At 43.8% G+C, this 24,030-nt stretch overlaps 2 protein-coding genes across 5 annotated transcripts in view; one reads left to right on the forward strand and one right to left on the reverse strand.

The window, feature by feature from the left end:
* LOC106584456 (RNA helicase Mov10l1) overlaps positions 1–23,424 on the reverse strand; it is a 39,304-nt gene extending 15,880 nt beyond the window's left edge. For all 4 annotated transcript variants that reach the window (XR_006761572.1, XM_045706427.1, XM_045706430.1 and 1 more), the window contains exon 1: positions 23,193–23,424. Coding sequence is in view for 2 of the 4 variants with exons in the window: in XM_045706430.1 (XP_045562386.1) it covers positions 23,193–23,209 (17 nt within the window). In the remaining 2 variants the exon portion in view is untranslated. The remainder of the gene's footprint in view (positions 1–23,192) is intronic.
* LOC106584478 (NUAK family SNF1-like kinase 1) overlaps positions 22,064–24,030 on the forward strand; it is a 38,916-nt gene continuing 36,949 nt past the window's right edge. The window contains exon 1 of the mRNA XM_014169848.2: positions 22,064–23,418. Within this exon, the coding sequence (XP_014025323.2) occupies positions 23,128–23,418 (291 nt within the window). The 5' untranslated portion in view covers positions 22,064–23,127. The remainder of the gene's footprint in view (positions 23,419–24,030) is intronic.

The raw sequence follows: 24,030 nt of genomic DNA on the forward strand, positions 1-24,030 counted from the left end.
CGAGAGAGAGAGAGAGAGAGAGAGAGAGAGAGAGAGAGAGAGAGAGAGAGACTTTTGACTTTTTGTCTTTCTTTACTGAAACATTCTCATTTCATTCAAAACTCACCACCCAACCTCCCCCTTAAAAATAAAACCAAAAATACATCCTGTAATGCATACATGTACCATACTTGCCTTTCCAGCAACCACATGATACAAGCCAACATCACAATACTCAAGACAATACCAACTTCTACAACCGTATATCCAAGACATCTTCCCCAGCTATACAGACAGCCCCCCCAACACACCATATCTCCTGAAACATCTCCACACTTTTTATCATTTTATAGAACTCAAACTCAACCCTAAGGCGCGCAGAGACCATCCCATTAAACAATAATAAAGGGTCTGTTATCCCCCCACCTTTGACCCTGTTCCTCCTTGTTAGCCAAATAGCTAACTTTGCCTGAGCAAACAGAAAATTCAACAAAACACATTTTCCCTTCTCCTTACTTGAATACCTGTATCCCATTATGAACACCCCAACAGTAAAGACCACCCCCAACCTCTCACACAGACATTCCAACAGAGACATTAATGGCATTAATCTGGTGCACACAGAAAACACATGAATCACAGTTTCTTTCATTTTACAGAAAGGACACTCCTGCCCGACTCCCGGTTCAACCCGTGCCAACCAGCTGTTAGTGGCCAGGGCTCCATGAAGAACACTCCACTGGAGGTCCCCTGACCTCTTTGGTACTGGGGGTTTGTAGAGCCCCCTCCATCTAAAACCCACCATACTCTCCACCCCACATACCCCCTGCCACTGATGTGCCTTCACTCCTGTTAGGCTCCTAATGTTCCTCACCTTAACACAGAGGTTGTAGAGGGCTTTACCTCCCACCCCTTCAAACTCCCCCAGGCTCGGAGTGTTAAAATCTAACAAGTCCTCCAGACACCCTTGCCAGTCTCCAGTCTCTGCCGTCACCTGCAGTGGCGGAAACATTGGTGGCCCCTCTCCCTTTGGCTGCTCAAACATCCCCCTTACCGGCTCAGACAGTGCCTCCTGGACCTCCTCCAGGAATCTCTCCAGCAGCCTAAGAGACGTTATTCCTGTTTGCTGTGCCAAGACTTACGGGCTTTTCCACCCCTCCTCTCCCAGGAGTCTCAAGTCACCCAGCCTTTTTACACCCCCTGCAGGGTGGCCGACTGGACCGATCTCAAAGGGATGGCTGGGTTGTGGAAGATAGGCTCCTCCCACACCCACAGCCCAGGCTCCACACCCCCTTCTCGTGTGTGCCTTAGCAGCTGCCAGGCCCTCAGCACCGCAGAGTAAAAATCTGTGAGACCTGCTGTACTCAGCCTCTCCAGCTTCATGAGGAACAGCTGCCGGTCCAACCCTAAATCTCCAGCTCTCCTCAGCAGCGCGCATGCTGGTTCCCTCCAGCCAACATCAGTATGGTACAGCAGTCTCTGCACCGCCTTTAGCCGGAAAGCAGCCATCCTGCTCTCCAGTTCCACCAGGCCCTGTCCTCCTTCGTGGACGGTCATATACAACACTGCCGCCCTCAGCCAGTGATGGCCCAACCAGAAGAAGTCCACCAGCTTGCGTTGCAGGTCTGCGAGCAGACCGGCAGGGGGGTTGAGGACAGCCAGTTTATGCCACAGGGAAGATGCCACCAGGTTGTTAATTATCAGCACCCTCCCTCTATATGACACTTGGGACAGGAGCCACCTCCACCTGGCCAGTCTTGACACCACTGCCTGTGACAGCCCCTCCCAGTTCTTCCTGACCCACCTCTCCGAGCCCAGGTACACCCCAACACTTTAAGCCCTTCACAACCCCACTGCAAACTCCCTGGAAGCAGAGGAGGAGCCCTATCCCCCCATGCCCCACATAACAGAGCTTTGCTCTTGCCCCAGTTTACCTTAGCTGATGAAGCTCCCTCGTACACCTTCAGACTGGTCTCCAGTGCCTGCATATCCTGACCATCCCTGACCATCACAGAAACATCATCTGCATATGCTGACACTGCTATGCCTGTCACCACACCCATACCTGTCCAGCACACTCCCTGCAGTCTCCTGCGTAGCAGGCCTAAAAAAGGCTCAATGGCTAATGTGTATAACTGCCCAGATAGAGGGCATCCTTGTCTAATGCCCCGTCTCACCCAGACTGGCCTACTGAGCCCCCCCTCCCACCTTAACCATACATGACGCCCCAGCATACAACAGCTTCACACAGGTCAAAAAACTCTTCCCAAACCCAAACACAGACATCACATTAAACAGATACCCATGGTCCACTCTATCAAAAGCCTTCTCTTGATCTAAAGAGACCAGTCCAAAGTTCACATTAGAACCTCTCGACAAGTCCAACATGTCCCTAATTAAGAACAAGTTGTCCGTGATTGAGCGTCCCGGTACACAATATGTTTGGTCCTTATGTACTATCGAGTCCAAGTGGGACTTCAGTCTGTTAGAGAGGACCTTGGCAAATATCTTGTAGTCCGCACAGAGCAATGCCACAGGCCTCCAGTTCTTAAGTTCACACAAGTCCCCTTTTTTGGGCAGTAGAGTCAGAGCCGCCCGACGGCAGCTCATCGGCAACTCTCCTACCCCGACGCATTCACGCAACACGCAAAAGAAGTCCTGTCCAATTATTCCCCAGAATTTTTTATAAAACTCCACTGGGAGTCCATCGACCCCCGGTGCACGACCGGGGGACATCTGGGTTACGGCCTCTGCCAGTTCATGGGACAACAGAGGAACGTCCACATCGTCCCTCTGTGCCAGAGAGAGTTTAGGGAGTCCTGTGAACAAGACCTGAGCACACAAAGGATCACACACTTCTGCCCTATACAATTCAGTATAAAACTCCACAGTCCGCTCCCGCATCTCACCCACCACAGAGGTCACCCGCCCATCAGACAGCCGTAGACAATGCATACCCTTGGCTTCACTGCTCTGTCTTTCCAAACCAAAGAAGAAGGAGCTGGGAGCATCCATCTCCTTGAGCATGGAGAATCTAGCTCTTACAAGTGCTCCCTTTGCTTTAACCTGGAAAAAACTGCCCAGGTCCCTACGTAATTCAGCTAAATTAGCCTGGAGGCCTACATTGCCTTGCCCCACCATCTCTACCTCCATCTCACTAATACACCGCTCTAGTTCCCCCAATACTCTCCTAGCCTCTGAGGATGAGAGAGCTGTGTATTGTTGACAGAAAAGCCGAATTTGGACTTTCCCCACATCCCACCATTGGCTCAGAGACTCATACTCCTCTATTTGCTGCCTCCACCTTTCCCAGAAGGTCTGGAAACCTGCACAAAAAGTGGCATCTTGTAAGAGCTTTACATTGAATTTCCAATAGGATGCCTGCCGGGGCCCTGGTGAAATAGACAGCCGAGCCATGGTTATGTGATGATCGGAAAACCCCACCGGGAGAATGGTAGCGCCCAACAGCCTATTGCTCCGATTCCTAGACATATAAAACCGATCAAGTCGGGCTGCACTCACCCTAGCCCCAAAAACCTTCACCCATGTGTACTGTCTTGTGTTCGGATGTTTAGTTCTCCAAACATCCACTAAGTCGAACTGATTAATAATGTCCCTTAACACTCCCACTGACACTGAATGAGGCTCTTCCCCATTTCTGTCTTTTGTAAAATCCATTGTGCAGTTCCAGTCCCCTCCAACCACCAGTGTCTCCTCAGGCGCTACCTGTGAGAGTTCCTGTCTAAGACTCCCAAATAGAACCCCTTTTTCTCTCCCTGTGTTAGGCGCATACACATTTATAAAGACAAAACCCATGTTGTTAATTTCTGCTTTAACAACAAGGAGCCTACCCCTACACACCTCCTTTGAGGAGCAAATTTTTACAGACAGACCCGGTGCAAAAAGGACTGCCACTCCTGCACTAAGATTTGTCCCATGGCTCAACACACTTGCCCCTTTCCACCAGAGCCCCCAATCGACTTCATTCAACACATCACTATGTGTCTCCTGCAGAAACAACACCTGTACTTTTTTTTGTTTTACATATTCACCCAACACACTCCTCTTTCCCGCATCTCTGGCGCCATTTATATTGAGCGAGCCTACCCGTAGAGTCTCCATAAGAAGTGGGAGAAAAGCCAGCAGAGAAAAAAGACCAATAGCAAAGCTCAAAAACCCCAGTGTCAGAAAGAAAATATACATCTAAACAGTGTCCGAAGGTAAACCCTTACGCACTGTTGTGACCCACTTCCTCAACCTAAACTGTTTCCTGGGTGAGAGGACACCATGCCCCTCATTTTTCACAGCATGTTGTACTGATCGTACAAACTTTCTTGAATCAGGGAAAAAAGCCTCAAGATTAACTTTTTTCCCCTTTGTCTCATTCAGGAACCTTGTCAGTTCTCTCAACGTGTACTTAGACCCCTCTGCTTGACTGGCTGTCAGCTCCGGGCCTATTGAAGAGGAGTCTGAAAAAAAGATCTCCTCATCCTCTTCCTCAGACTCACTTTCCTCCTCATCTCTATCTCCCACCCTGACCACCTGCTCTTCCTCTCTGGTCATGGCATCCCCCACAGCAACAGGCAAAATTTCCATTGTACCTTTAACCACACCCTTTTTCCTTTTCCGCTTGGCACCCTCCTCCTCCCCCCCTAGTCTCTTACACTTCCCCACTATACTCTCCTCATCCACTAGCATAACCTGACTAGACCTAGCATCCTCTACACCACCCTCCATAGCATGACTAGGCCCAGCATCATTTACACCATCCTCCATATCATAGCTAAGCCCAGCCTCAGCTACCCCACCATCTCTAGCCTGACTAGGCTTAGCCTCCACTACCCCACCATCTCTAGCCTGACTAGACCCAGCCTCCGCTACACCACCATCTCTAGCCTGACTAGACCCAGCCTCCACTACACCACCATCTCTAGTCTGACTAGACCCAGCCTCCTCTACCCCACCATCCCTAGTCTGACTAGACCCAGCCTCCTCTACCCCACCATCTCTTGCCTTACTAGACCCAGCCTCAGCTACCCCACCATCCCTGGTATGACTAGGCCCAGCCTCTGCTGTCTGCATCTCATTTCCCCCTGCACTTTGACCTCGATTTCCCCCACCGGCGCTTGTACCCTCACTTTGTCTACGGCCTTTATGTGGGCACGCAAAGCTCTTATGCCCCAAATCCCCACACTCAAAACACCGTAGACTGTCTGTGCTGGCAAACCCTGCATAGAGCCCCTCCCCATGCCTCACTTTAAAATGCACATTTAGCTGTTGCTCATTGTTGTTCAGAAACATAAACACTTGCCTCCGGAACGAAACAACGTGCTTAACAGCAGCTGCCTGAAAACCTGCCGACAGTACACGAAACCCGCTAGCAAACTTACCAAAACGACTCAGCTCTTTCCTGATTTGATCGTCCGTAATAAACGGAGGTAAATTTGCAACAACTACTCTTGTCGAAGGGGTAGAAAGAGGTAAAACTGGCACCAACACATCCCTTACAAATATTCCGCTAGCAATTAGCCTACCAACCAAATTTTCTCTTTTCATGAACACCACCACCGCTTTGTTCATTCTAGAAGCAGAATGTATAAATTCAGCTCCTACCTGTTCGCCGACCGCGAGCAGAACCTCCTCCACCTTAACTCCATTCTCAGGAACACACCTGAATCCATGCCGTATCGACAGCGTCTCCTCCGCGCTAGGCTGAGAAGCCATCGCGCATACCACACCTTGCAAACCCCAGAAACCTTACTCTGTCCTCTTCCACCCTAACTCTGAAAAAAAACAGTGGATACCGCTAAAACAAATATTGCATTAACCGTACACCATAGAAAATAAAATGTAAGAAAAAGATCAAGAAAAGAGTCTAGAAAGTTAGTTAGGACAGAGTCCTCCGCACCAAACACTCAAACTCCAAAAAACTCCCAGCATGCACACACACAGAGAGACAGAGACAGACACAGAGAGACAGAGACACAGAGAGACAGAGAGAGAGAGAGAAAGAGCTGGCCAAAAGTTGGCTAACGTTGGCTATTCTTTTTGCCTCAATCACACTGGACCTGAATCAAACAATGAAACCATCAGCCAAATTATTTGAATATTGGTATTCTGACGTTTATGCAGTGCAATGTGAGTTTTTATTAGTCAGTATGGCAATGTAATGTTATTGATCTGTCAGTTTTCCTAGCTTATTCCCTACTTTCACGGTAACACAGTAATAAACAGCTCTAACGCTACAGGCTTCACTGTCATGGTGCACAGCAGAGGTCTGCACAGGACCGATTTCTTCATCCCGCTCCTGTCTGCACCCGCTGGCTTTCTGTCTGACTCCCACCTTCTACCGCAAGAACTGGTCCAAAACCCAACCGCAATGTTATTTTAGACGTACAGTACCAGTCAAAAGTTTGGACACACCTACTCATTCAAGGGTTTTTCTTCATTTTTAATATTTTCTACATTGTAGAATAATAGTGAAGATATCAAAACTATGAAATAACACATACGGAATCATGTAGTAACCAAAAAAGTGTTAAACAAATCAAAATTGATTGTATTTTTGAGATTCTTCAAAGTAGCCACCCTTTGCCTTGATGACAGCTTTGCACACTCTTGGCATTCTCTCAACCAGCTTCACCTGGAATGCTTTCCAACAGTCTTGAAGGAGTTCCCACATATGCTGAGCACTTGTTGGCTGCTTTTCCTTCACTCTGCACTCCAACTCATCTCAAACCATCTCAATTGGGTTGAGTTTGGGTGATTGGGGAGGCCAGGTCATCTGATGCAGCACTCCATCACTCTCCTTGTTGGTCAAATAGCCCTTACACCGCCTGTAGGTGTGTTGGGTCATTGACCTGTTGAAAAACAAATGATAGTCCCATTAAGGGCAACGCAGATGGGATGGCGTATTGCTGCAGAATGCTGTGGTAGCCATGCTGGTTAAGTGTGCCTTGAATTCTAAATAAATCACAGACAGTGTCACCACCAAAGCACCCCCACACCATCACACCTCCTCCATGCTTCATGCTGGGAACCACACATGCGGAGATCATCTGTTCACCTACTCTGCGTCTCACAAAGACACCGTGGTTGGAACCAAAAATCTCAAATGTTTGCTTCAAATTTGGACTCATCAGACCAAAGGACGGATTTCCACTGCTCGAATGTCCATTGCTCATGTTTCTTGGCCCAAGCAAGTCTCTTCTTCTTATTGGTGTCCTTTAGTAGTGGTTTATTTGCAGCAATTTGACCATGAAGGCCTGATTCACCCTGTCTCCTCTGAACAGTTGATGTTGAGATGTGTCTTGAATTCTGCATTTATTTGGGATGCCATTTCTGAGGCTGGTAACTCTGAACTGGCACGTGACACAGCTCACTTGCCAGGCATGGTCCCACCAATTTTGCACCCTATAGGCAATATCAAATAAGAAAAAATGACTTAAGAAATAGTTTAAATTACCAGAGATCTGTATTCTTGGGCTATGTCAGGCAATATGCTAGATGTAGTTTGAAGAGAGTGTAGTATGAGAGACTCACACTTTCTCTTTAGCTATTTTTATATACCTTTTAGGAGTGGGAATATTTTCAGACAGAGAAATATGGGTGATCAATAGTTAGGCCTATTTCGAGGCAATGTAGTAAAGTTTTTAGAAAGTAAATTTCCTTGGAAAGATAACTGCCTTTTCTTAGGACAATCAGATGGTGACAGGGGTCTCAGCAGGGTCAGGCAGCCAGGGAAGACCAGTCTGTGACGGAGCTGAGGGGAATTATTGCAGATACAACACTTTATTCTCTCTGTGCAGCAAACACTGGACAATCCCAATGCTATTTATGGCAGTCGGACCAACCTCCAAAGTTTATTTCCAAACTGTATCAAGGGCATTTCCAAACTGTAGAGGCTTTTCCCAATGACAAACAAACACATTTTGAGAAAGGCCTGGTAGAAGCTATTGATGAATGGATACATATATATTTGAATGCCCAGTCAGGTTCATGTCTTCTCAGACATAAATGACTGAAGTTTAAGACCATCCATAGAAAGGGAAAGGAAAGGGAAAGAACCTACTGTCACAAAAAGAGCCGTGTTGAATAGACCAAACTGCAGCGGGAATATGGATGCTCATGTTTTAATTCAAAAAAGGAGTAACGCATCCACTGGAAAACAATATACACGACAGGAACAGTTTTGCAGGCACACAACACGCAGTGCAAAAACAACTACCCACGAAAACCAAACAAACACACACCTACTTATGGGACTCCCAATCAGAGGCAACTAGAAACACCTGCCTCCAATTGAGAGTCCAGCACCCAAAACTACACATAGAAAAACAAACCTAGAACCTATACCAAACTAATACACCCCACTACACCACACACAAAACCCCATAATACAAAACAAATATACCTCTGCCACGTCCTGACCAAATATAATAGAAATAATACCTAAATATTGGTCAGGACGTGACACCTACTATATGCCAATGAAACTGAATTACATGCACTCAGAAATGTAATTCCTGTGCTGGAGGTATAAAACACAAAAGGGGAAATACAGTGCCTTCGGAAACTATTCAGACACCTTGACGTTTTCCACATGTTGTTATGTTACAGCCTCATCAATCTACACACAATACCCTCGAAAACAGGTTTTTAGACATGTTTGCAAATTTAAAACAGAATCTTATCTTCTTTAGATAAGTATTCAGACCCTTTTCTATGAGACTCGAAATTGAGCTCAGGTGCATCCTGTTTCCATTGATCATCCTTGAGATGTTTCTACAACTCGATTGGAGTCCACCTGTGGTAAATTCAATTGATTGGGCATTATTTAGAAAGGCACACACCTGTCTACATAAGGTCCCACTGTTGACAGTGCACATCAGAGCAAAAACCAAGCCATGAGGTAGAATGAATTGGCCGTAGAGCTCCGAGATAGGATTGTGTCAAGGCACAGATCTGGCACTGATTTCTGCATCATTGAAGGTCCCCAAGAACACAGTGGCCTCTATCATTCTTAAATGGAAGAAGTTTGTAACCACCAAGACTCTTCCTAGAGCTGGCCACCCAGCCAAACTAAGCAAACGGGGGAGAAGGGCCATGGTCAGGGAGGTGACGAAGAACCCGATGGTCACTCTGACTGAGCTCCAGAATTCTTCTGCGAAGATGGGAGAACCTTCCAGGAGGACAACCATCTTTGCAGCACTCCACCAATCAGGCGTTTATGGTAGAGAGGCCAGACGGAAGCAACTCTTCAGTAAAGGGACATGACAGTCCACTTGGAGTTTGCCAAAATGCACTTAAAGGACTTTCAGACCATGAGAAACCAGATTCTCTGTGCTGATGAAACCAAGATTGAACTCTTTGGCCTGAATGTGTATTGAGTCTGGAAAAATCCTAGCTCTATATGGTGAAGAATGGTGGTGGCAATATCATGACTTCAAGCCGATCGGTACATCTCTGGAGAGACCTGAAAATAGCTGTGCAGTGACGCTCCCCATCAGTCAATGAAATGTATTTATAAAGCATTTTTTACCCAGCCTAAAACCCCAAACATTAAGCATTGCTGATGTAGAAGCACAGTGGCTAGGAAAACCTCCCTAGAAAGGCAGGAACCTAGGAAGAAACCTAGAGAGGAACCAGGCTCTGAGGGGTGTTCAGTCCTCTTCTGGATGTGCTGGGTGGAGATCATAAGAGTGCATGCCCATTAAGACCAGATTGCTTCAAGATGTTCAAACGTTCGTAGATGACCAGCAGGGTCAAATAATAACCACAGTGGCTGTAGAGGGCGCAACAGGTCAGTACCTCAGGAGTAAATGTCAGTTGGCTTTTCATAGCCAAGCATTCAGAGGTCGAGACAGCAAGTGCGTTAGAGAGAGAGTCGAAAGCAGAGGTTGAGATGAGGCGGGGGGTCGGGGGACACTGTGGCCTTGTCCAGCAATAGCCCCTGACAGGGCCAACCAGGCAGGATATAAGCCCACTCACTTTGCTAAAAAAAAGCCCCCACACCACTAGAGGGATATCAAAAGATCACCAACTTACTACCTTGAGACAAGGCAGAGTATAGCCCACTAAGATCTCCTCCACCACACAAGCCGAGGGGGCGCAAGACTGGACAGGAAGATCACGTCAGTGACTCAACCCACTCAAGTGACGCACCCCTCCTAGGGAAGGCATGGAAAAGCACCCATAAGCCAGTATCTCAGTCCCCATAATCAAGTCAGAGGCAGAGAGTCCAAGTGGAGCGAAGGGAGCCGGCCAGGCAGAGACAGCAAGGGCGGTTCGTCGCTCCAGTGCCTTGCCGTTCACCTTCGCACCCCTGGGCCAGACTACACTCAATCGTTGGACCTGCTGAAGAGATGAGTCTTCAGTAAAGACTTAAAGGTCTAGACCGAGTCTGCGTCTCTCACATGGATGAGCAAACCATTCCATAAAAATGTTGCTCTATAGGAAAAAGCCCTGCCTCCAGCGGTTTGATTCGAAATTCTAAGGACAATAAGGAGGCCTGCATTTTGTGACCGTAGCGTACATGTAGGTATGTAAGGCAGGACCAAATCGGAGAGATAGGTAGGAGCAAGCCCGTGTAATGCTTTGTAGGTTAGCAGTAAAACTTTGAAATCAGCCCTAGCATTAAACAGGAAGTCCAGAGGCTAACACTGGAGTAATATGATCACATTTGTGGGTTCTAGTCAAGATTCTAGCAGCCGTGTTTTGCACTAACTGAAGTTTATTTAGTGCTTTATCCGGGTAGCAGGAAAGTAGAGCATTGCAGTAGTCTAATCTAGAAGTGACAAATGCATGGATTAACTATTTTGCATCATTTTTGGACAAAAAGTTTCTGATTTTTGCATTGATACAAAGATGGAAAAAAACGGTTCATTAAATATTCTTGATAAGTTCGTCAAAACTGCAGAGAAGAATGGGAGAAACTCCCCAAATCAAATCAAATCAAAGTTTATTTGTCACATGCTTCGAATACAACAGGTGTAGACCTTACAGTGAAATGCTTACTTACAGGCTCTAACCAATAGTGCAAAAACGGTATTAGGTGAACAATAGGTAGGTAAAGAAATAAAACAACAGTAAAAAGGTGTGCCAAGCTTGTACCGTCATACCCAAGAAGACTCGAGGCTGTAATGGCTGCCAAAGGTGCTTCAACAAAGTACTGAGTAAAGGGTCTGAATACTTATGATATGATATTTCAGTTTTGTATTTTTTTATAAATTTGCTAAAAATTAAAAAAAACTGTTTTTACTTTGTCATTATGGGGTATTGTGTGTAGATTGATGAGGGGAAAAAACAATTTCATCAATTTTAGAATAAAGCTGTAATGTAACAAAATGTGGAAAACGTCAAGGGGTCTGAATGTTTTCAGAATGTCCAGTATTTGCATATGTAATGGCAAAGTATCTGTTCTTCTATATCAGCATGTCTACAGATTATCCCTTTTCCCTGTTGCTTGGAAATGTTGATACTGGAGATTGTTATCTGTTGAAACTGTGTAAGCAAGCATTTATAGCAGCTAAGAAATGCAATGTCAAGATATGTATCACTAGATTTTATTTATTACAAGATTAAGGGTATACTGGGCAACTTTCATAAGGTCTGGATACCTTATATGAATGACTAAAGGAGTCTATATTGAAAACATGCCCACGTCAGGGGAGATACATATTTAGGCAATCCCTAGCTGCTGGGCTGCTCATTGCTGGCCCTGTGGATCTGCCGTCCTGTGGGTTGTCACTCTGGCCTTGGCCTAACACACCTAAAACCAATAAATTTATGTTTCGCAAAGATCCTAAAGCTGAGTGGGGTGTGCTTGGTTGGGGCGCTGTAGGGTGGTGGACCCCTAGGGACAGGACGGGGCAACCCAGCTATATTGTGTGTAAAAAGAGCTCTACAGTACTATTAGGTCAATGAGATTAATTATATGAGGATTTGCTGTTTCTGTGTGTTATTGTATATATATTTATTTTGGTGTGGTTTTTTTTGTTTCCAAATGTGGGAACTGGGAAGGAAATTGTGTTGGGAGAGAGTTGAGTTATTGACTAGACTGCTGGGGGTCGGGCGTGCAGGCGGCTCGGGCTGGCTGGTCAGTCAGGCTGACATTTGATATAGAGGATTAAAGACAATCAAAAGTTTTTGTATTTTTTCAAGAGTTGTTCATTTGTTAGGCTATTGGTTAAACGTGCACACACTATTTATTATTGAATTACCTTTGACCAAGTTCAGTCTTATTAATCACTTAAACATATTTAATAATGATCTCTTACCTAACTTGATGACTGTGGGCATTGTTGCTTACTTTTTGTTCTAAATAGAGATGGCATATTGAATTGTGTAAAAATGCAGGAAAGGAGCTTTAGATGGCCAACAAAAATTCTGGGGTAGGATCTGCCAGGTTATGTCCCTCCCCCCCAATTCTAAAACCAAAGTGGCACCTGTGGTTGTCATATTCAAAAGGTTTAAAATATGACTGGAACATTATCTCCTCAACATCTTTTATTTCAACAGTTTTATTATCAATAAATATGAATAGATACTTGGACATAAAACAGGCAGATTAAAATGGCTAAAACAATGATAAAAAGTTCAACGAATAGGAGTCTAAAAATGTGCAAACACTTCTTACTTCATCCTTGCATTCTTACAAACATATGCCTCTCACACCTTTATCCACCAGCATTTAATCAGCAGGCCAAATTGATGGGACACCATTAGCCTAACCATTGCCTGTCCAAACGCAAGAGCCGGGACAATACAAGTATCACAATATATTTTCCATGGTAAAATTAAAACACAAAGCAGACCAGACTCTTTGGTCCTTTTAAAACCTACTGTATGTCAAATATTGTGTGATATAGCTTGTAAAATAAATGTGACTCTGCATGACAAAATACTACTAAACACACATTAAACAATTTTACAATGAAGTATAGACTGAATGGGATGAAATTATTAGATATATTTAAATTATTGTTAGAGTTGGTAACAGGAATAATGGCTGTTTGAGAGGTGAAAATCTCATCCTCACTCCCCCTTCTTGTGACCTGCCCCCACCCTGTTCCTGCTTCCCCTTTCTTGCGACCTGTCTCCCCCTCTTTGTGACCTGCCTCTCCATGCCTGTGACCTCCTTTCAAGATGTTACTCTACATCACGTGTCAAACTCATTTCACGAAGGGTCGAGTGTCTGCGTGTTTTCATTCCTCCCTTGTACTTGATTGATGAATTAAAGTAATCAGTTTGTGACGAACTCCCCACACCTCGTTGTCTAGGGCTTAATTAAAAGGAAAAAACAAAAACGTGCTGACATTAGGCCCTCCATGGAATGAGTTAGACACCCCTGCTCTACACGAACACTCCACTGACATGTTGGTTGTCCACATCATGCTGTATCTGCAAACTCTATGCCCCAACATTTGCCTCTACTGCCATTAATTCCAATTAGACTGGTTTTGGATTTCGCCCTGACCAAGATGGCTGCCATTTTAACCCCCATTATGGAACTTAGAGGGTTTATGACACACCCTTCTAGTAATAAAAGGATCTCTATGTCCTTATCAATGAAACGTCACAATACGGTATAGACCGTTCGATTTGAATGCTGGGGGGCAAGGAGAAACCCCAGCTCCACTTAAACCATTGACAAGTATATGCCATTTTCAAGGGATTGTTAAATAAATTGTATAACAATTTGGTTTTAATATCATCACCTCTTGAAGAGCATAGTCAGAAATGCACATTTCTGATTATTCCACAGTTAGCTCTATCATCAGTTAGACAGCAAGTAATTGCATTCTTTTCATAATCAGTAAACATGAATTGATTATGTAATTTCAGATATGTGTGGGTAGCCTATCCATTTGGCATCTAGCCTCTCTGGGCTAGGCGGGACGAATTCGTCCCACCTACGTAACAGCCACTTGAAGCCTGTGGCGCAATTTTCAAAACCTTAAAAATCCTATTACTTCAATTTCTCAAACATATGACTATTTTACAGCTATTTAAAGACAAGACTCTCGTTAATCTAACCACACTGTCCGATTTCAAAAAGGCTTTACAACGAAAGCAAAACATTAGATTATGTCAGCAGAGTACCAAGCCAGAAATAATCAGACACCCATTTTTCAAGCTAGCATATGTCACAAAACCCCAGAAGACAGCTAAATGCAACACTAACCTTTGATGATCTTCATCAGATGACAACCCTAGGACATTATGTTATACAATACATGCATGTTTTGTTCAATCAAGTTCATATTTATATCAAAAACCAGCTTTTTACATTAGCATGTGACGTTTAGAACTAGCATACCCCCGCAAACTTCCGGGGAATTCGCTAACATTTTACTAAATTACTCACGATAAACGTTCACAAAAAGCATAACAATTATTTTAAGAATTATAGATACAGACCTCCTCTATGCACTCGATATGTCCGATTTTAAAATAGCTTTTTGGTGAAAGCACATTTTGCAATATTCTAAGTACATAGCCCAGGCATCACGGGCTAGCTATTTAGACACCCGGCAAGTTTAGCACTCACCATAATCATATTTACTATTATAAAAGTTTGATTACCTTTTGTTGTCTTCGTCAGAATGCACTCCCAGGACTGCTACTTCAATAACAAATGTTGGTTTGGTCCAAAATAATCCATCGTTATATCCGAATAGCGGCGTTTTGTTCGTGCGTTCCAGACACTATCCGAAATGGTAAAGAAGGGTCGCGCGCAATTCGTGACAAAAAAATTCTAAATATTCCATTACCGTACTTCGAAGCATGTCAACCGCTGTTTAAAATAAATTTTTATGCCATTTTTCTCGTAGAAAAGCGATAATATTCCGACCGGGAATCTTCTTTTCGGCAAACAGAGGAAAAAATCACAAAGACGGGGGCGGTCAGGTCACGCGCCTAAGCCCAGAGTCCCTTGATCGGCCACTTGAGAAAGGCGATAATGTGTTTCAGCCTGGGGCTGGGATGACGACATTCAGGTTTTTCCCGGGCTCTGAGCGCCTATGGACGACGTAGGAAGTGTCACGTTAGAGCAGAGATCCTTAGTAAACGATAGAGATGGCAAAGAAGTTCCAGAAATGGTCAGACAGGCCACTTCCTGTAAAGGAATCTCTCAGGTTTTGACCTGCCATTTGAGTTCTGTTATACTCACAGACACCATTCAAACAGTTTTAGAAACTTTAGGGTGTTTTCTATCCATATGTAATAAGTATATGCATATTCTAGTTACTGGGTAGGAGTGGTAACCAGATTAAATCGGGTATGTTTTTTATCCAGCCGTGTCAATACTGCCCCCTAGCCCTAACAGGCTAGCTAGGCTTTTGGAAAGAGCTTGACATTGGCAACGCCTCCTCCTGGTAAAGTTGTCAGTCGGAATTCTTTCAACACCATTATAGATGGCAAGCAAATCAAACAATATTTGGATATTGCCATCTATACTGAACAAAAATATAAACGCAAAATGCAACAATTTCAAAGATTTTACTGAGTTACAGTTCATAGAAGGAAATCAGTCAATTTAAAGAAATTAATTAGGACCTAATGGATTTCACATGGATGGGCAGGGGCACAGCCATGGGGGGCCTGGGAGGGCATAGGCCCACCCACTTGAGAGCCAGGTCCACCCACTGGGGAGCCAGGTCAATCAGAGTTTTTCCCCGAAAAATTGCTTTATTATAGACAGAAATACTTCTCAGCCCTCCCCATCACCGCAGGTGAAGAAGCCGAAAGTGGAGGTCCTGGGCTGGCGTGGTTACACGTGGTCTGCGGTTGTACTGCCAAATTCTCTAAAACAATGGAGGTGACTTATGGTAAAGAAATGAAACTTCAATTCTTTGGCAACAGCTCTGTTGGACATTCCTGCAGTCAGAAAGTAAATTGCACGCTCCCTCAAAACTTGACATCTGTGTCGTTGTGTTGTGTGACAAAACTGCACATTTTAGATTGGCCTTTTATTGTTCCCAGTACAAGGTGCACCAGTGTAATGATATGATATGTGATATGCCACACCTGTCAGGTGGATGGATTATCTTGGCAAATGAGAAATACTCACTAACAAGGACGTAAACAAATTTGTGCATAACATTTTGGAGAAATACGATTTGAGTGTATAGACAATTTCTGTGATCTTTTATTTCAGCTCATGAAAAATGGGACCAACACTTGTTTTGCACTTATTTTTGTTCAGCATAGTTTATCCCCTGAAAGTTAGCTTGTTAACTAGCCATATTGACGTAATCTGTAATCACCAATCTAGCCAATTTGACTTGGTCCATCAATCAATGTAGCCTGTCATGTCTGTCAGCAGCAATTGTGATTAAACACTCTTAAAAACAATGATGAAAATGGGATAATGTTAGCTAACTTTACTAGGTAGGCCTACTTAGGTTGGAGAAAAAAGTACATTAGGTCTACCTACCAACCACTATGTTCAGCCAACTGTACAAAGCTTCTACCGGTATCTTACAAAGTAAACATTATCAGCTAACAATACATTGACAAATGCGCCCTTCTGCTGCTTGACAGGCAGAGCCCACAAAGGACGGGAAATGAACCACTCATACTTGTCAGGTATAGTTCACTATTATATCACACAAATATCCAATTAATGGTGGACAATATTGAGAGATATGAGGCTACCTTCACGTACCTGAAATTACATACTGATCACATATCAAAAATATATTATTTTTTTCTTCACAAAAGTAGTGCACTGGGCATTTACTAGTCATGTATTAGCATACCGATATAGCACAGGCAAAAACAATCTCACCACCTCCAAACATCTGAAATAGAGCTAAACGTGCACGATTGTTTAGCATGGAATAATCTGAAATGTGTAGTTTGACAATGCTCTTCAAGAGTTGATGCTACAACCAAATAGTTAACATATATTTATATTAACAATCCCTTGAAAACAGCACGCAGATGTCAACACTTCTAATCGGAACAATAAGGTCCAGAGCGTTCTGGACCTTATTGTGGCATTTTATTGATAACAACCTATTAAGAAATTTACAGCATGGTGATGTCACCATGGAAGGCCAAAATGCCATCCCACCAAAACAGGCAGACATATCTGGTATTTTCAAACAGCTCTAATGCTAAAGTGGCATAATCATCATTTTCACAATTTCACCGTATTTGTCCAACCTCAGTGTGAAAATGTATATAAAACACAGGAACATTTAGTTTTACTAGGGGCCGCAAGTACCCTGGTGGGTAGGACCGTTGGGCCAGTAACCTAAAGGTTGCTGGAGCGAATCCCCTAGCTGAGCAACGGTACAGGACAGAAGGCAGGCTCAGGCAGAGTTCAGTAATCCAGAGGTGGAGCATAGGTACAGGACGACAGGCAGAGTGGTCAGGCAGGCAAGGGTCAACAACCAGGAGGACGAGAAAAAGAGACGCTGGTAAAAGACATGCGCTGACAGGGCAACCACTGGTAAGCTTGACAAACAAGACAAAATGGCACAGACAGACAGAAAACACAGGTATAAATACCCAGAGGATAAGTGGGGAAGATGGGCGACACCTGGAGGGGGGTGGAGACAAGCACAAGGACAGGTGAAACAGATCAGGGCGTGACACCTATTCCCTATATAGTGTGCTACTTTTGAGCAGGGCCCATAGGTCTCGGTTCAAAAGTAGTGCACTATAGGCCTATAGGAAATTGGGTGCCATTTGGGATGTAACCATGCGTTTCAAGGAGATCACTGCTCCAGAGTTCAGAGATATTTTTTTCAGATTCACCAAGAGCACAATGTGAAATTGCCGTTTAGAAATTATTACTCATTCATTTTATTTGGTGTTTTGTAACCATGAAGTTAAAGAAGGTATTTTATAAATATATTTTATAACTTTTTGGTCGAGTACATTGCAGAGAAAAAGGAAATGGACATTTGGAACAGGACAAGTGTCCTCGTGTTAAGTGTCATAGCTTACTGTTATTGAACACACTGGCATGGAAAATTAAGACTTGTCTTTCTTTATCATGTTCCAGTGTTATGAAAATGATCTATAGTGACATCTGTTTTAGAATATTCTTTGTAAAATATGATATAAGGGTACATATGTTCCAAGAGGCGGCTGCGACAAATACAAGAATATTAACATCTCTATTTTTTATGTAGAAGCCATTACATTTATTTCCACAGGTGCTGCCCAGAATATATTTTTATGGTCGTTTGGCAGCCATGCTCGTCTGTCTGATGGTTAATTCATTAAGTTCTGACAGTCTGGGAACTCTAAAATCATAAATTCGTAAATCAAAAACCCTAGTGGAGAGGAGGAAAATTGAGAAAGTATGACCATTAGTTATGTAAAGACTGGACCTCTTGGTTGACTTTGGTAAATGTTGAGATGAGTTTATGGGATGTCTCCATACCTCTCCACAGTAGAGGGCAGTATTTACATTATATTTGTCCAAGAACATATTGTCTGAGAGTGCAAATAAGGCTGTCTGCATCATATCAGATACACATCTCTGACTGAGTCAGTGTTGCTATAAATGGATACTCCGATGACCATGTTTAGAGAGAAAAAAATACCACAAATGTTTTAAATGTATTAATCTATTGTAGAGATCAAAGTAAAACGGGTCACTCTAATCAGATGCTGTTTGACATAAACTTCCCCTTTCTCTGTATAAATTACACCATACACAACACAGCTATAACAAGAGCCATTACAGTAAACCTAACGAGATGATTCAGTGAGGAGGCTGCAGGCTCCATCAGGTCATCTCCTGGTAACCTCTGGGAGTCTCGGTCTAGATTAGGACCAGAAGTGAATTGAGGAGCTCTGGGCATAGTAGGTCTGTTCAGGGGTGTGCAACACTTGGATATAACAGTCGGCTATATATGTATTGTGTAGAACTATGATCATCTGTCAAGTAGAATTTAAGGTAGATTTCATTTCTAGCTGCAACATTGTGAATGTTTCATTGAATACACTCCCAGTGGACTGGTGGTGAGGCTCCCGGGGCAGATTGGCACTGGCCCATCTGATGCTGCAGTTGGCTGGAGGATGAGGGCCCAGAGGAGAGGAGTACCCTTCCATGGCTATTATTGGCAAAGAGACATTACAGTAACATGTTTTCTATAATAAAGGTAGTAGGAACATCTTGAAATAGTTAATACATTTGAAATATAATAGCCAATAAAAAATGTATAAATATAATATGTGTTAGCTGTATTTAAATAAGCAAAAACCACACCTTCGTTTGACCTCGGCTACTTAATTGATTTGATTTAATACAATTTACAATACAATGTATCTCCACTAAGTGGCCATGTAATAACAAGAGATATTCTTGCATGCAGTGCTCAGCAGTATTATCCAATGTAGCCTTCAGCAAAGTGGTCTATTAATTAGATAATCTCTTCTGAGATTCTGTTGCATTCCATTCTAAGAACCAGATGTAACAAAAATCTAATTCATTATGCATGATGACATAATACTAAGTTGTTCCCAGGGACAGACAGGAACACTGAGCCAGATTCTGAATTTTGAATTCTGCAGAGCCAGATTCTCAATGTGTCTCACTGCCTGTCTTCCATCACTGTAAAGTCCATGGAGAATAAGAGCACCTCCTCCCAGCTGCCCACTGCTCTGAGGCTAGGAAACACTGTTACCGCCGATAAATTTCAATAAGCATTTCTCTACGGCTGGCCATGCTTTCCACCTGGCTACCCCTACCCCGGTCAACTGCCCGGGCACCCTCCACAGCAACCCGCCAAAGCCCCCACCATTTCTCCTTCACCCAAATCCAGATAGCTGATGTTTTGAAAGAGCTGCAAAATCTGGACCCATACAAATCAGCCAGGCTAGACAATCTGGGCCCTCTCTTTCTAAAATTATCTGCCGAAATTGTTGCAAACCCTATAACTAGCCTGTTCAACCTCTCTTTCGTATCGTCTGAGATTCCCAAAGATTGGAAAGCTGCCGCGGTCATCCCCCTCTTCAAAGGGGGTGACACTCTAGACCCAAACTGCTACAGACCTATATCTATCCTACCCTGTCTTTCTAAGGTCTTCGAAAGCCAAGTTAACAAACAGATTACCGACCATTTCGAATCCCACCGTACATTCTCCGCTATGCAATCTGGTTTCAGAGCTGGTCATGGGTGCACCTCAGCCACGCTCAAGGTCCTGAACGACATCATAACCGCCATCGATAAGAGACATTACTGTGCATCCGTATTCATCGACCTGGCTGAGGCTTTCGACTCTGTCAATCACCACATTCTTATTGGCAGACTCGACAGCCTTGGTTTCTCAAATCATTGCCTCGCCTGGTTTACCAACTACTTCTCTGATAGAGTTCAGTGTGCCAAATCGGAGGGCCTGTTGTCCGGACCTCTGGCAGTCTCTATGGGGGTGCCACAGGGTTCAATTCTCGGGCCGACTCTCTTCTCTGTATACATCAATGATGTCGCTCTTGCTGCTGGTGATTCTCTGATCCACCTCTACGCAGACAACAGCATTCTGTATACTTCTGGCCCTTCATTGGACACTGTGTTGACTAACCTCCAGACGAGCTTCAATGCCATACAACTCTCCTTCCGTGGCCTCCAACTGCTCTTAAACGCAAGTAAACTAAATGCATGCTATTCAATCGATCACTGCCCGCACCTGCTCGCCCGTCCAGCATCACTACTCTGGACGGTTCTGACTTAGAATACGTGGACAACTACAAATACCTGGGTATCTGGTTAGACTGTAAACTCTCCTTCCAGACTCACGTTAAGCATCTCCAATCCAAAATTAAATATAGAATCGGCTTCCTATATCGTAACAAAGCATCCTTCACTCATGCTGCCAAACATACCCTCGTAAAACTGACCATCCTACCGATCCTCGACTTCGGTGATGTCATCTATAAAATAGCCTCCAATACTCTACTCAACAAACTGGATGCAGTCTATCACAGTGCCATCCGTTTTGTCACCAAAGCCCCATACACTATCCACCATTGCGACCTGTACGCTCTCGTTGGTTGGCCCTCGATTCATACTCGTCGCCAAACCCACTGGCTACAGGTTATCTACAAGTCTCTGCTAGGTAAAGCCCCGCCTTATCTCAGCTCACTGGTCACCATAGCAGCACCCACTCGTAGCACGCGCTCCAGCAGGTATATCTCACTGGTCACCCCCAAAGCCAATTCTTCCTTTGGTCGTCTTTCCTTCCAGTTCTCTGCTGCCAATCACTGAAACGAACTGCAAAAATCTCTGAAGCTGGAGACTCATATCTCCCTCACTAGCTTTAAGCACCAGCTGTCAGAGCAGCTCACAGATCACTGCACCTGTACATAGCCCATCTGTAAACAGCCCATCTATCTACCTACCTCATCCCCATACTGTATTTATTTATTTATCTTGCTCCTTTGCACCCCAGTATCTCTACTTGCACATTCATCTTCTGCACATCTACCATTCCAGTGTTTAATTGCTATATTGTAATTACTTCGCCACAGTGGCCTATTTATTGACTTAACTTACCTCATCTCACTGTAGATAGACTTTTTGTTTTCTTTTGTTCTACTGTATTATTGACTGTATGTTTTGTTTATTCCATGTGTAACTCTGTGTTGTTGTATGTGTGAAATTGCTATGCTTTATCTTGTCCAGGTCGCAGTTGCAAATGAGAACTTGTTCTCAACTAGCCTACCTGGTTAAATAAAGGTGAAATAAAATAAACTGTAATCAGAGAGAATGAATGCACTTATGCAACATTTATTTAGTGATAACATTGCATTGGACTACCTGTTCTTGTTTTTCCTTACGGATTTGTTGTTATAGCAGCTGACTCTGGACTGACTGACCCACAGTACATGGCACAGTTATATTATTGATGGAAAAATCAACCAGTCAGGGTTTGCACTTGCAGAACTCATTTCATAAGGCTTCATTAAGGTTTTAGCAATATTAATTATTAAACGAATATATTAAACTTTGACTCGCTCTGAGTTGCCCTTGAAAACTGAACTCTAAGGTTTAGGCTATAGTAAAATGACTGTAGCTTGCCAGAGAGAGGGCTATACTTCCACCGCCTCAGGGAGAAAAGCAGTCAGTCAGTCAGCAGCAATCGCAAAAGAAGGGGAGAGGTATGGAGCACAAAGAGAGGGACAGAGGGGAGGAGGACTGTAACTCCGCCTCCGGACTCGATCATCTCACATTCCTTATTCACAGCCCCTCACGTTAGAGAATAAAGAGAAAGAGAGACGAAGGGCACACGATTAAGGAGAGCAAAACGACCATGGCAATATTCAAAACGTCTGAGCTTGACATATCTGATCATAGCGCATCTCTAAAGTCGACTTGGGCATGGAGCACTCGCGCCATACACAGAGTTCAGCAGCTGAATGACGTTGCACCTGAGGACAAAATGAGGGTGATCTTCATCCAGAACGCCGGTTTCGTCGCTGCTTTCTCGGGAGGCAATGACGCTGAAGGTTTCGCCTGTTAGTTTAGAGTTAACGATGTTGGCAGCACTTTCACGGTAGATTATGTGAACGACCCAGAATAAACGAAAGACTGCGAGATAGATAATGCCAGTTACTATACGGATAACGAGAATAGAATAGCCCGATATTTTAATAAACCTAAATATGTTTTCTTTTTGGATTGCTCAATTTTGAGCACCATTGTCCATACCCGAGGAGACATCAATCGAAAGTGGATTCAGCTTCTGACATGCATTGGTCTGTCGAATTCTGAATACATATTCAGAGGACTGTTGCCCTAGAATATACCTTTATAGTTAGACATACATAATATACATTGCATTATGTATCAGACGCGTCAAGATAGATGATGTCTCCTTTGTAATATTTAGCTGTTTTATTTAACCATATAATAATGACTCACTCTTATAAGGCGACAAATGGATGAATAGATATGGAGAGAATTCTTTCATCAGGAAAAAATGAACAAAGGCAGTGATCATTAGACAATCGGAATAATGTATATGTTTATTAATATAATATTTACGCATTGTTCCTTGTAATTTATTGTATTTATTACGACTATTATTAGGCCTATAATAAAGTATTACTATAATATCAATATTTGTAACAAATAGCTTAGATCTTTAACTGTGGGAAATTAGTTTTAATACTTCCCTAGAGAAGATGGATACAGCTTTTCTCTCGGCCCACCGAGGGCTGACCCGTCCTGAGTCCAAACAAACCGTCACCTCATCGGGTAAACCATCTGGCGGTGACCTGTCCCCTCCACCGCTACCTGTCGGTCATTCAATTGCAGAGACACCGGCAGCTGGCGATGGCAGCAGTAGAAATTCAGGCTTCAAGAAACACCACCACAAGCATAACCTGAAACATCGCTACGAATTGCTCGAGACTTTAGGAAGAGGGACCTATGGCAAAGTAAAGAAGGCAATTGAACGACACTCAGGGAGAGAGGTGAGACACTTTACAACTATGTTTATGGATAGGGGTGGGGGTTAAAAACGCTCTTTCCGCATAGGGGTTTTTAGCACCCTGTACATAACCTCTGTAAAGGTTCTTAGAATGCGGCTCAGACTGCAGGCTACTGTTGAGACCCAATACGGAGTCATAGAAAACATAACTACAACAAAGTGGCCCTAAATACCCAAATAGCTACTTTGTTGCGCTCTAGGCTTGTGAGTCTTTTTCCCTCTCTGGGAATTCCCCCGTGCTCATAGGGCCCTAGAGGCCCTGGGAATCTCTGCAGCACGCGCGCTGTCCCCAGCAGTGCCTCGCGACCGGATGCTTAAGTGCAGATGTTCAACTAGCTACTGATTTATTGATGAACCCAACCATATGCACCATTGAAACCGGCCAACAGTCCTCCAAGACACTTCCCCCTACTCACATTGAATGGTCTGGAATTGTGCAAGGTATGGCTTTAAGGTGAAGAGGTTCCTAGTTTGACAAACTCAAACGTGAGAACTGGCCTAGAACAACAACTCTGTTTTTTTTATTTAACTGCATGTTAAAATAATAGCTTCCTAAATGACCTGTCATTTTGACCAATGTCCCTTAACTGTTTAG

Source organism: Salmo salar, chromosome ssa23, assembly GCF_905237065.1.
Source record: "Salmo salar chromosome ssa23, Ssal_v3.1, whole genome shotgun sequence".
Lineage (NCBI taxonomy): Eukaryota > Metazoa > Chordata > Actinopteri > Salmoniformes > Salmonidae > Salmo > Salmo salar.